General features: G+C 40.7%; 1 protein-coding gene across 1 annotated transcript; it reads right to left on the reverse strand.

The window, feature by feature from the left end:
- Positions 1-239: 239 nt before the first annotated feature.
- stx19 (syntaxin 19) lies at positions 240-8695 on the reverse strand. The gene is made up of 5 exons (XM_058082989.2): positions 8514-8695; positions 3855-4127; positions 3546-3782; positions 3026-3238; positions 240-1008 (listed from the first exon to the last, which is right to left on the reverse strand). The coding sequence occupies exons 2-5, from the start codon at positions 4077-4079 to the stop codon at positions 772-774; spliced, it is 912 nt and encodes a 303-aa protein (XP_057938972.2). The 5' UTR covers positions 4080-4127; positions 8514-8695; the 3' UTR covers positions 240-771.
- Positions 8696-14172: the final 5477 nt, after the last annotated feature.

A 14172-nucleotide genomic window follows, 5' to 3' on the forward strand; every position in this document is an offset into this window, starting at 1 on the left:
ACCATTCGCACTCACATTCATACCATGGACAATTTACATTATCCAATTAACCTAACATTCCAACCTAATTAACCCTAATAAAGCCGAGTAGCTGAAGGAAACCCACTTAAGGGGAGAACATGCAAACTCCACACAGACATGCCCAAACGAAGATTCAAACCAAGATGTTCCCGATATTGTGACAGTGTATTTCAACAGCAATGATTTATTATGAATAATTATGAATAATAAATCATAAATTTGGAAAAAAGCAATATAGTGAGGGAGCGATAATCAACATATTGCAGGGAACTGCGTACAGTATATACAATGTTCTTCAACTACACACAGCAGTTTTTAGCTTCAGCTGAAAGTGCATTAAAAAAAATACTAGTACTTGTGGTAGACATAAAAAAAAGTTCAGATCAATGGAATTTGTGATGAAGCAGTGACAGTTGCAGAGGTAGTCGTCTTGTTTGTGACCTCTACCAGATGACAGTGAAGGTCTCCAATAAAGCTCCATGTTGGTGAGGAGCACTCAGTGAACTGTCTCTTCCAATAGCAGTCACTTCACACTCTCTTCAAAGAAATAAGTGTCTCAAATACCAATTCCTGGCCTCCCCCTTAATTGTTTTCTATGCTCTGCTGAATCCGTCTTCACCATTGCTGTGTTCAACAGCAAGGATCGCTGTACTCTAACCTTCACTTTAATGGCACTTGAATCCAATGTTGTTTACTCCCAACAGGTGAGACATTTTAAATACCAGCTCTCCATCCCAATTCATAAAAACATCACAAACAGCATTTCCAGGGAGGGCAGCAACAGCAGCAGATCTGACGAAGAGGGTTCTTCTTCTTGTACCTGGCGGCCAACTTGAACTTCTCATTAGAGGCTGCCACGTAATCCTGGGTCCTTTCTACATTGGTCTGAATGTGCTCGATGTAGGTCCCTTGTTCTTCGACAAGCATGAAAACGTCCATGAAAAGGTCCCTCAGCTCCTTCATATTGCTCTCAAGGCTCAACAACTCCTGAAGAATAACAGCATACAGGATGGTGAGATTTAATGAGTAGGAATAACACTTGAATGTCGCCTTCCATAAAAATGGAGGGGGGCGGCACGGCGGTCGAGTGGTTGGCGCGCAGACCTCACAGACCAGGGTTCAATTCCACCCTCGGCCATCTCTGTGTGGAGTTTGCATGTTCTCCCCGTGCATGTGTGGGTTTTCTCCGGGTACTCCGGTTTCCTCCCACATTCCAAAAACATGCTAGGTTAATTGGCGACTCCAAATTGTCCATAGGTATGAATGTGAGTGTGAATGGTTGTTTGTCTATATGTGCCCTGTGATTGGCTGGCGATCAGTCCAGGGTGTACACCTCCTCTCGCACAAAGACAGCTGGGATAGGCTCCAGCACCCCCGTGACCCCCGTGAGGAAAAAGCGGTAGAAAATGAATGAATGAATACAAATGGAGGGACAAGCAAAATTGCGATTGATTGCCACTTTTCTACGTACAAAGTTAAGGTAATCATTAAGCATCAATCTAGCGTATACTGAAAATACTGTATGGATTTTCTGGATTACAAATCACATTTATCACAAAAAAATGCGTAATGAAGAGGAAAAAAACACACACATAAGTCGCTCCTAACAATATTACAAGAGAAGAAGATACACCAACATGGAGGCAAACTTAAGCTACAGAAACTGAAATAAGTAATTTCTTTAAGTATAGGATACAATAACAACTTATTGGTTTAATAAATGTCAGAATGCTGTAGAAGAAGACACTTTTAATATGTGGCAAGACTCCTGGACGCAGCCCAGTGTGTAGAAACTACTGATGGGTGCTGTGCAAAGGAAATGGCGCTTAGAGTCGGACTTTTGACGTGAACAACAAAAGCCGGTTCTTTGAAGTGAACAAACCGCGATTTTTCCTTTTCTTCCTTTTTGTCTGTTAACGCTGCATGTGATTGGTCGAAAAGCATGGCGTCGACATTGAGCGCAAGGGGGATGGAGGGGTTACATATAAGCAAGTTGGAAAGGTGAGGAAAACGAGCAGCAGGAAACCAAAACCAGAGGCACTTTTTGTTTCGGAATTGATGGAATTTTTGTCTTTATTTATTTATTTTTTTTCATTTTCTACCATTATTTTTCATTTTCATTTTCTTTTCCTTACGAGGGTCACGGGGTTGCTGGAGCCTATCCCAGCTGTCTTCGGGCAAGAGGCAGGGTACACCCTGGACTGGTGGCCAGCCAATCACAGGGCACATATAGACAAACAACCATTCACACTCACATTCATACCTATGGACAATTTGGAGTCACCAATTAACCTAGCATATTTTTGGAATGTGGGAGGAAACCGGAGTACCCGGAAAAAAAAGCCACACATGCGCAGGGAGAACATGCAAACTCCACACAGAGATAGCCGAGGGTGGAATTGAACCTACGTCTCCTAGCTGTGTGGCCAGCGCACTAACCACTCGACCGCCGTGCCACCCTATAAATCAATTTAAGCAACAAAAAATATGAAGCGCAAAGAACTGAGTCTTTTTAGATGACTGAGTCAAAAGAACTGGCTGACGAATCATCAAGCTCAACATTATTAGTGTCCTAATTAAGAACATGCAAAACTCCAGAGATGGCCGAGGGTGGAATTGAACCCTGGTCTCGTAGCTGTGAGGTCTGCGTGCTAACCACTCAACCCACGTGCCACCCTATAAATCAATTTAAGCAACACAAAATATGAAGAGTCTTTTTGGGAGTCTTTTTAGATGACTGAGTCAAAAGAACTGGCTCCTTTTACAAGCAGCGAAATTCCCAATACTATATGAATTATGTAAAAATGCCATATTTTGACACCAAAAACTTGACGAATCATCAAGCTCAACATTATTAGTGTCCTAATTAAATAACACTGCTGTCGAAAATATGTCGAAACAGCCATCACACTCAACAACGAACTATGAAATCGACAAAACAAATTTAACTCATAATGCGAACTGAAAACATCGTGTTTAGTTCATTATCTGCTGTTGTTCTCACCTTGTGCCGCTGTTCGATCTCGGACAGTTGTGAGCGAGTGATTCTGGCATCATTTAACAAGTTCTCATTGAAAACTTCCCATTTTCCTGTTGCTACCATCTCGTTCACCTCCTCTTCTGTCACATCCCTTCCTGAGACCTCCAGCTGCCGGATAATGAAGTGCTTACAGCGTTCCTGCTTTGTCAACAATCCTTCATTATACTGTCGCATTACCTGCATATAATTATAACCAAATAAAAAAAAAAGAGAGAGAGCATTAGAAAGGAAGAGGGAGGTTAATGAGAAGAAGACATTTGGGTCCCATCTTAATCTCTTCCTGTGAGCCCCAGGCAGAAAAAGAGTAATAAAGTGAATTGATTGAGTGAATTAAAGTGCTTCCCCATATTGGTTGTTATAATATTCCATACAGAAAATCAGTCCTATTATGTTTGATTTATAGAATCATTTTTTCATAGGCAAAAGTTTAGTTGATGTCATTGAAATGATAAGTAAAAAAAAAAAAAAAAATGTTTTTAACAACCTGCTGGAATTTGAAGTACATGGCCGCATGCTGGGAACGTTGTATTCTTGATGTAGCAGCGGCAGGTCCCTGCTGCTCTTCTGTTTTTTGGACTTGTTTTGAAAGAGCATCCAGACGTCGGTGGAGGCTCTCAGCTTGGAGTTTGATGTCCCTCGTGATGCTGCTCTCCTTTTTCATTATGCTAAAACGCCGCATGGTTGCGACTAGTACTTTCTGTTGTTGGCTGAATTTAATCACCTGGTGAAGAGAAATCACAGGTTGAAACATCATCATCATCATCATCATACATATTATCCAAGCCAACCTCACCTCCGTCTCCAATGTGCTGATGTCATTTCGGATTTGTTGAGCCTCAGACAGGAAGTTGTCAATGACCGGCTCCTCCTCAAATAGCACAGCCTCTGGTCTTATGACACCAACCACCACAGAGTTGTCAGTGTCAGCCTCATCCTCGGTGCTGGGGTAAGCAATCACACTTCCTGTTTCGGGAAACTCCTGAGACCTCTCCTGTAACTCTTTCAAGCGGTCCCTCATAGTGCAGGTCGCTAAGGTTTGCCCCTTGGGGAACAGAAGTTGCTTCGGCTGAAATGCAAGTATAATAAATATGAATTGTTATTAATATACCATAAAAGGGCCCTCAACTTTCCTCATCAGTGTCAGTAATAAATAGATAAATTTAAGGCATTTAAATATTTTGTAAAAAAAACATATAGAAGAATCCCGCACTGCTTTACAGGTTAAATTCACTCACTATCAAGGTTCTTCAAAAATATATGAATCAATATATTCATTTATTTTCTACCGCTTTTCCTCACAAGGGTCGCGGAGGGTTCAGCTGTCTTTGGGCGAGAGGCGGGGTGCACCCTGGACTGGTCACCAGCCAATCACAGGGCACATATAGACAAACAACCATTCACACTCACATTCATACCTATGGACAATTTGGAGTGGCCAATTAACCTAGCATGTTTTTGGAATGTGGGAGGAAACCGGAGTACCCGGAGAAAACCCACGCATGCACGGGGAGAACATGCAAACTCCACACAGAGATGGCCGAGGGTGGAATCGAACCCTGGTCCTCCTACTCGACCACCGTGCCACCTTCATAAATCGCCAATTAACTGTCGCCAATTAACCTAGCATGTTTTTGGAATGGGGGAGGAAACCGGAGTACCCGGAGAAAACCCAATATATTAACTAATAAAAAAATGTTACATTGTTTTGCTTAAAGTAAGCATTTTCAGGCACACAAATGGCTACTAAATGAGGTAAAATAGAAATATAAAGCATTGAGAAGACAAATTCAAAGACGTTGTGAGGATATGTAGTTCATTTGATGAGACACGCCTGTTGTTCTGGCTTGATCGTCCAAATATGTCTTTAATAAAATCATAACAGGCACAATAATCCCTAAAACAAGCCATATTTTCTTGTCTATCCCCCATTTGGCTCACCGAGGGAACATGTTTACAGCAGCACACACGGACTTCTTTCTCTTTTGGTTTTTCCCTTCAGGGGTCGCCACAGCAAATCAATATCCTCCATCCAACCCTGTCTCTCTCACACCAACTACCCTCATGTCCTTTTTTACTACATCCATGAACCTCCTCTTTGGTCTTCCTCTACGCCTCCTACCTGGCAACATACATTCACTATCTCTCCTCTGGACATGTCCAAACTATCTCAGTCTGGCCTCTCTGACTTTATCTCCAAGGCCTCTAACATGTAATGTCGCTCTGATATACTCGTACCTGATCCTATCCATCCTGGTCACTCCCAATGTGAAGCTCAGCATCCTCATCTCTGCTATCTCCAGCTCTGCTTCCTGTCTTTTCCTCAGTGGCACTGCCTCTAGACCAGGGGTCTCAAACACGCGGCCCGCGGGCCAAATGTGGCCCGCAGGACACTAGTTTGAGGCCCCCGCCTTGATATGAAAGTTTAATGTTAGTGCGTCCTTAAGTTTGATATGGATGCTGTATGGTATCATGTACCCAGAAAAAATTATTACGTTTGATTAATGTTCATGTTAAAGGTTAAATAACTGTTAATAGTTATCCTCCCGATCCGTGTGGAAGTGGTAAGTTTTTGGCTATTTAAGTTTAAAGGAAATAAATTGAAGGCTACCGTTTAGGTCGCTAGCGCTCTAGTTTGCGAGTTAGCATGTGTCTCAAGACCCTGCAGTTGCGCAATATGTTGTAAATAAAAAGAGTATAAATGTGACTATAGTCGTGTTTTGTCATGTCTACAGGGCTCTAATAATGCTTTGTTCATTTTAATCTGAAAAAAATAATTTGTCTACCCACCCATACGTGGTTTCTTAAGTTTTTATTATTTGGTGTTTTATTATTATTATAATATTTATTTATTTATTACTGATTGATTTTCTTTATTCTTGATTTGTTTATTTATTTTTTCATCTTATTTTGTGTAGAAAAATAAAAATTAAGATATTTGAGAACAGTGGAATGTTTTATCAGAGCTTTTTCTTGTAGAAAATTGGAACAAAAGCAAAGTTTATTCATTTTTTTAATAAATGCGTTTTTTTTTTTTTTTTGGAAAACCTGATGCGACCCTAGCTCCAGTGGCCCCCAAGTAAATTTAGTTTGAGACCCCTGCTCTAGACCAAACAACATGGCTGGTCTCATCACTATTTTGTCTGGCAAATGCCAGAGTCAGTTCAGCTTCAGCTAACCTGTGACGCTGAATATGATAAGCAGTAAAAAAAAAAAGTGTTACTCATTCCACAAAAATCTGAAGAATGGTGGTACAGTATTTGTCAAAGCTAAAAAGTCAAACAGAGGTGGTGTTCAAGATTCAAATAATGATTCAGTCACATTTCCTTAATTTAAGCGCATTTACATTCAGTTAGTCATGAATCCGACTTGTTTATACTCAATAACAATCGTACTCTTGGGTGCTGAAAATTGGAGAATTCCTCAGTTTTTATTGAGCCGGTAATATACTGAATAATTAATATGGACAGTCATACCTTGTCACCAGCTTCACTCTGTCATTACATTTTTCTAGCAAAAATATGTTCATTTATAATTTCTGTTTTGGGGGTGACGACCACGGCTTATTCTTCTTTCTCTTTTGGCTTTTCCCTTCAGGGGTCGCTAACCCCAACTACCCTCATGTCCTCCTTCACTACATCCATGAACCTCCTCTTTGGTCTACGCCTCCTACCTGGCAGCTCTAAACGCAGCATCCTTCTACTAATATATTCACTATGTCTCCTCTGGACATGTCCCAACCATCTCAATGTGGCCTCTCTGACTTTATCTCCAAGGCCTCTAACATGTAATGTCCCTCTGATGTACTCGTTCCTGATCCTATCCATCCTGGTCACTCCCAGATTACGGCCTTATTGTAACAAATTGTATTTATTCAAGCACAACATGGCTAAATGCGGTCACACTGTCTTTGGGCTGGAGTCGGGGTACACCCTGGACTGGTGGCCAGCCAATCACAGGGCACATATAGGCAAACAACCATTCACACTCACATTCATACCTATGGACAATATAGAGTCACCAGTTATAACCTAGCATGTTTTTGGAATGTTGGAGGAAACCGGAGTACCCGGAGAAAACCCACAAGCGTAGAATTGAACCCAGATCATCCCGATCGCCTGACTGTGTGACCTACTGTACAGAAAGTGAAAGTAAAAAAGGAAGAACAAAAATGCTAACATATGTGAGTTCATATTATGTCGTATTATTTGTGCTATATTGGGTAAAGCGTAAAGGTATATATTATAAAACTGTATTTAGAAGTCTGGAAAGACTTTGTCTATGTCAGGGGTCAGCAACCTGCGACTCCAGAGCCGCATGTGGCTCTTCAGCCTCTTTATTGTGGCTCCCTTTGCGATTCTTGAATATTTTTAACACCCGAGTGGGGAAAATGCACGTCTTTTGTAATGAGTTTTAAAAAATCCAACTTTGTCTGAGACCATGAATGCATCCTGAGTGAGTTCTGACTGCTATCCAGTTCAGTACATGAAGAAAAACAAGTAATACTTACCTACAAATCTAAAAAATAAATTCGAGATAATTTAAAAACAGCGGCATGGGAACTTGTTTTTACGTTTACAGTAGTTTACACATACATTTATGTAAGTTTATCTCCAAAACTAGCAAGAGTACTCCAACTCGTCTTTTCTTATCTGAACTACTTTGATACCCCCAAATTCCCTCCAATGTTGTTTTAAACATAATATATGTTTTGCGGCTCCAGGCTATTTTTCTTCAGTGGGCATTGGGTTAAATGGCTCTTTTCATAGTAAAGGTTGCCGACCCCTGGTCTATGTTATAACTACAAGTAATCCTACTTTGTGGAAATTCACACATCACAGTCTGGACCCAATTAATGGCGATAAAAAACTGATTGCTGTACAATATTCTCTATCATTCTTCATGAAGACAACAAGTGCTTCAACTTATGGCCATGAAGCTAATAACACACTTGCTTTGACATAAAGTACATTTTGTGAATACCAGGATAAGTTTCTATCCAAATAGTTCTGCTTCAACTATGTAAACAAAAGAGAATGTTTGTAGCGTTTCAGAGCTTACCAAAGCTTAACGATAACAGTGACATTTTGAATTGAACTTATCTTTTCTCTTCATTTCCTTTTCCTCTTTTTCTCTCGTGCTAACTCCCTGACCCTGAAGAGCTGATTTAAAAAAATTACTGAGAGGATTTGGAAGCACATTCTCTAGTGTTTAACCTAAAATCCTTCAACAAAGTGAAACGCTTGTAGCGCTCAAATATGTCTCTGTGTTCTATAAAACCACAACATATTTGCTTCCTAGTATCATTTATTCCTTGTTTACATCACTAAAGCACATTCTTAATTTCTACAATAGTAGAATATATTTTTCAGTATTTTTTTATACTCTCTTTTGTCAGTTAAACACTTGAAACCGGACGTTGTGTATACGTATGTAAACAAGTAATTGTATTTACCGTTATACCCTCAGTATTCCATCTGAAGATGTCCGATCCATACTTGTCCAAGAGTATAATCTACAGATCGGCATCTGGATGACGTCTGAATCCTCTATTGCAGCCACCAGCTGCTTGTAGATAAAGTTCTTCTCACAAGCAAGGGAACTTTTAAGGAAGTCTTTCCCAAGCACCTCCCTTCCTCTATTGAGGAAGGCCTGGATATAGCCACTGGGAAAGGGGCAGGCAGGCTTATTTGCTTATCTAAAGAAATACCAGATGACGTCATGCCTTCAGTTAATGACAGGGAAGAGACAGAACGAAAAGGAAGAGGATCTCTAAAACCCTCCCCTTATTTCTGCTCAGGTAAATAGAGCCGAGCAAATAGAAATGTATTGTGTACTTTACTGAGTCCAAACAATAGGACTTGGGTGTCAAACAGCGCATTAGGTTTCTAGTTTATTTCCATGTGAAATATGTGAGCCCTCCGAGTCCGGGGTATTGTACTCCTTAGGCCCCGCCGGTAAGTCCGCTGAGTACTTGTGACAGATTTCAACTGACAAGCTCCCAAAAACTTTGGCGCCTTTTTTAAGGACGGGAAGCGACACACTCGGATAAGCTGCTTGAAGTATGGTGTCTAAGCGAGGGGGGGGGGGGGGGGTTGTAGATGAGACAAGTTTAGGGAGGTCAACAGTTCAGTCTGGGTCACTTTAAACTTTGAAGGCTGGATGCAATATTTCTGTTATTTTTAACATTTCAGCAGCTATACTCTTAAGGCGGACGGTAAGGTTGGAGAGTCAGATATTTAATTAACCTTTCTGCATACTTTAAAGTGAATCTAACGCATAATTTACACTACAATATGGTTGGGTTAATTGATTCATTTTTCCAACTCAGTATGGACCAATTAGAGGTTTACAAGTTTGGAAATCCGAGTTTATTTCTAGTGGGTGGCAGTGTTTTGGCTGCGGTAAGACAATTAAAAGACACATTAAACATATGATGACTGTGCCGAATGATGTTGGTGATTATTAATTTTCGCTGTACCTCTGTGCACGTAATAAGGCTGCAGTGGTGTGTTCACGGTGAGGCATCCATCCCTGAAGGCAAGATATTATGACAACAAAGCAAAAACCAGTTTTCTGAGTTTCAGAATCCACCCGCATCAGCATCAGCAGGTGAAAGTGTTTCCTTCAGCTATCAGTTGTCGTCATTTATATTCCTTCATCTTTAAGTCACTCATTAAGATTTCTTTATAGCAGTCTTTTGGGTGTAGATTTATTCTGGATCCAAGCCTATTTTAAGTACAATTCCCAGACTGTACACCACTATCTCTATATGAGACAACTAATCTGTATCCATATTTGTGCTTGGAGTGGGTGGGGTATAAACTGGAAGTCTCGGTTCCAACAGGCATATTGGAGCTACTGTATATGCACAGACGCGCATACACATAATGGAAAAAAAAAATCCTCTCATTCCGTGTGGAAGTGGTACATTTTTGTCCTTCTACCCCATTCTATTTGAAACACATTTTTAAGTTTAGAAGTAAAGTGGTGAGGCTGACTAGTTGGCGTGTCTTATTCCGTGTGGAAGTGGTACATTTTTGTCAAATCAAATCAACTTTATTTGTATAGCACTTTTTCCTGCAAAAACATGCAACACAAAGTGCTTTACAGAATTAAAAACAATTACCACAATTAAAAGGAAAAACAATTACTAAGAAAGCCCCTCCCTCCCACCCTCCATACGAGACACACACACACACACACACACAGTAGGGAGACATAGCATGGCACTGAGGATCAAGGAAACGCCACCTTCGGGGCCGTCCACACCAGGAGGGGACCAGCACCCGGGGCCCCCGACCCCGACAGAAAAAAAAATTATCCTCTCATTACGTGTGGAAGTGGTATATTTTTGTCCTTCTACCCTATTCCATTTGAAACACATTTTTAAGTTAACTCAATTCAGCTGCTAGTAAACGCAATCTTGTTCTTTCGGTCACAGGAACATAGATCTAACAGTAAAATGAGGCCTTTGCCTCAGCTCTCTAACCATGTTAGTCCAGTACAGCGACTGCATTCTTGCAAATGCGGCACCGATGCTGTCAACCTCACACTCCAAACTTCCCTCACTCATGAACAAGACCCCAAAATACTTGAAAACCCCTACTTGGGGCAACCCAAACAGTTAAATCCCCCCTTTTCTGACTGAGAACCATGGCCTTAGATGGCGTCCCTGTCCGTGGTACCCATTATGAAGGATACAGATGCTATTCTTGAACACATTAAAAGGACCTGAAAGGATCTGCTCCTACATTCCGTAATCGTAATTTGCTCGTAGTCAACCCTCAGTGACAGTGATAACAGTATAAGCAGTGTAGCGGTATCATTACTGAGACCGTCCTCCCAATAAGCCTGTTTTCACTCCTTCCAACACCTTCTAGTGAGCAAGACAACCATGTGTATTCATTTTTCATTGCTGTAATTTACAGTGCATCCGGAAAGTATTTACAGCGCTTCACTTTTTCTACATTTTGTCATGTTACAGCCTCATTCCAAACTGTATTAATCTTTTATCTCAAAATTCTACACAAAATACTCCATTATGACAATGTGAAAAAAAATTTTTTTTGACATGTTTTGAATTTATTAAAAATAGAAAACAAAAAAAATCAAATTTACATAAGTATTCACAGCCTTTGCTTAATACTTTGTTGATCCACCTTTGGCAGCAATTACAGCCTCAAGTCTTTTTGAATATGAAGTTTAGCACACCTATCTTTAGGCAGTTTTGCCCATTCTTCTTTGCAATAAGTCTCAAGCTCCATCAGGTTGGATGGGAGACGTCTGTGCACAGCCATTTTCAGATCTCTCCAGAGATGTTCGATCGGATTCAAGTCTGGACTCTGGCTGGGCCACTTCAGGACATTCACGGAGTGGTTCTGAAGCCAATCTTTTGAGATCTTGGCTGTGTGCTAATGTCTACTGTCTATATGGTCAAAGTACATGACCAGTCTACTGAGGTCAAGAGCGCTCTGGAGCAGGTTTTCATCCAGGATATCTCTATATATTGCTGCATTCATTTTTCCTTCTATCCTGACTAGTCTGCCAGTTCCTGCTGCTGAAAAACATCCCCACAGCATGATGCTGCCACCACCATGCTTCACTGTAGGGATGGTATTGGCCTGGTGATGAGCAGTGCCTGGTTTCCTCCAAACATGGCGCCTGGCATTCACACCAAAGAGTTCAATCTTTGTCTCATCAGACCAGAGAATTTTGTTTCTCATGGTCTGAGAGTCATTCAGGTGCTTTTTGGCAAATTCCAGACGGCCTGCCATGTTCCTTTTACTAAGGAGTGGCTTTCGTCTGGCCACTCTACCATACAGGCCTGATTGGTGGATTGCTGCAGAGATGATTGTCCTTCTGGAAGGCTCTCCTCTCTCCACAGAGGAACGCTGGAGCTCTGACAGAGTGACCATCGGGGCCTTGGTCACCTCCCTGACTAAGGCCCTTCTTCCCCGATCGCTCAGTTTAGAAGGCCGGCCAGCTCTAGGAAGAGTCCTGGTGGTTCCAAACGTCTTCCATTTACGAATAATGGAGGCCACTGTGCTCATTGGGACCTTCAAAGCAGCAGAAATGTTTCTGTATCCTTCCCCAGATTTGTGCCTCAAGACAATCCTGTCTCGCAGGTCTACAGACAGTTCTTTTGACTTCATGCTTGGTGTTTGTGCTCTGACATGCACAGTCAACTGTGGGACCTTATATAGACAGTTATTATATTTCCAAATCATGTCCAATCAACTGAATTTACTGCAGGTGGACTCCAATTAAGCTGTAGAAAGATCTCAAGGATGATCAGTGGAAAAAAGATGCACCTGAGCTCAATTTTGAGCTTCATGGCAAAGGCTGTGAATACTTATGTAAACGTGATTTTTTTTGTTTTCTATTTTTAATAAATTCAAAACATGTCAAAAAAACCTTTTTTCACATTGTCATAATGGAGTATTTTGTGTAGAATTTTGAGGTAAGAGATTAATTTAATTCAGTTTGGAATGAGGCTGTAACATGACAAAATGTAGAAAAAGTGAAGCGCTGTGAATACTTTCCGGATGCACTGTATATATCTTCTGTATAAAACATCATCATCATGAAAAAACTGTCCAAGAACAGAAATTGTACATAACCCGAAGGCGACCTGTATATAGAATTCTGGAAAATCTACAAATACTTTCAAGCCCCTGAATATTAAAAATGTGCATATTTTTCAGATTAAGGTAAGATTATAAGAACAATGTCACTGAGCAACAATTTTTAACATAACTATCCTTTAATTCACATAATCTACCTTCTGCCCCCCCATGTTAAATAGGGTGCTTGCAAGCTTTGTTGCCACAACACCTTTATAGGTCAATGATATATCAACAATGTGGTTACATTTTCCACTACCTCCTGCCACTATACGTACAAGACTATGGATTGTCCAACTGTAAAAAAAAAAAAAAAACATGTTTCTGCTGTACCAACATCATGTATTTTTTCAAACTATCGGTAAAATGAATAAACTCAGCAAGTCAACTACCTTTAATAAGGTGTAGTACAGCCTGGGCACGGAAATCAAATGCTAATAAAGAAAGAAAAGAATAAAAAGATAAGACTGGAGTCACCAGCCAACTTTTATATGGCACAAAAATGGCACATCAAATATGTATAACAGACCCTTATATAAGCATGTTATGATGGCAGAAAGATGCTACAGAAGATAAATGACTGAAGGGCGAGAGCTGGTCAGAAGGGCAAGGATAATGAGGGCAAAGCCATCGTCATTAAGCCAATCAGAGAGATTGATACTGAGGTTGTGGCCTTGCCTGGTGAAATGAAGAATTAAGAATCTGTATGACTGTTCCAGTTGGTGCTATAGCAAGTGGAGTATCAGATCATGTTTCAGATCAGAAGTTATTTCTTAGATCTGGTGTCATCTGGTGCCATAAGACTGGAATTGGAACTGAGTCTGCGGGTGAAATATGTGGTCCAGACCAAAACATTTTTGTTCTATTGTGGTGCATTTTAAATTCGGCACTGATTCACAAAGGTTCAGAATGTTTTTCAGCAATAAATATGTGTCCGAATTGTTACCAGATTGGAGGCTTATGGCCCACTATTAGTCAAAATAATATTGGAGCTACTGTGTATGCACAGATGTGCATATGTAGTATAGTGGAAAAAAAAGTTCTCCTCTCATTCCATGTGGAAGTGGTACATTTTTGTCCTTCTACCCCATTCCAATTGAAACACATTTTTAAGTTTAGAAGAAGTAAAGTGGAGAGGCTAACTAGTTGGCGTGTCTTATTCCATGTGGAAGTGGTACATTTTTGTCAAATCAAAATCAAATCAAATCAACTTTATTTGTATAGCACTTTTCATGCAAAAACAAGCGACACAAAGTGCTTTACAGAATTAAAAACAATTACTACAATTAAATGGAAAAACAAATACTAAGAAAGTTCCTCCCTCCCACCCGCCAGACTAGACACACACACACACACAATCACACACACACACACAATCACACACACACACACACACAATCACACACAGTAGGGAGACATGGCATGGCACTGAGGATCAAGGAAACGCCACCTTTGGGGCCGCCCACACTGGGAGGAGCCGCAGGTCGT

Source organism: Doryrhamphus excisus, linkage group LG12, assembly GCF_037039965.1.
Source record: "Doryrhamphus excisus strain RoL-2023G ecotype Guam linkage group LG12, RoL_Dexc_Guam_v1.1, whole genome shotgun sequence".
Lineage (NCBI taxonomy): Eukaryota > Metazoa > Chordata > Actinopteri > Syngnathiformes > Syngnathidae > Doryrhamphus > Doryrhamphus excisus.

What these genes read in the sequence shown, in the direction of transcription:
- stx19 (XM_058082989.2), bottom strand. Translation starts at nt 4,079, where the DNA reads ATGAGGGACCGCTTGAAAGAGTTACAGGAGAGGTCTCAGGAGTTTCCC. An exon ending in TGTACTTCAAATTCCAGCAG is followed by an intron (nt 3,239 to 3,545) that starts GTTGTTAAAAAC and finishes AATTATATGCAG; the next exon opens with GTAATGCGACAGTATAATGA. An exon ending in AGATCGAACAGCGGCACAAG is followed by an intron (nt 1,009 to 3,025) that starts GTGAGAACAACA and finishes GTTATTCTTCAG; the next exon opens with GAGTTGTTGAGCCTTGAGAG.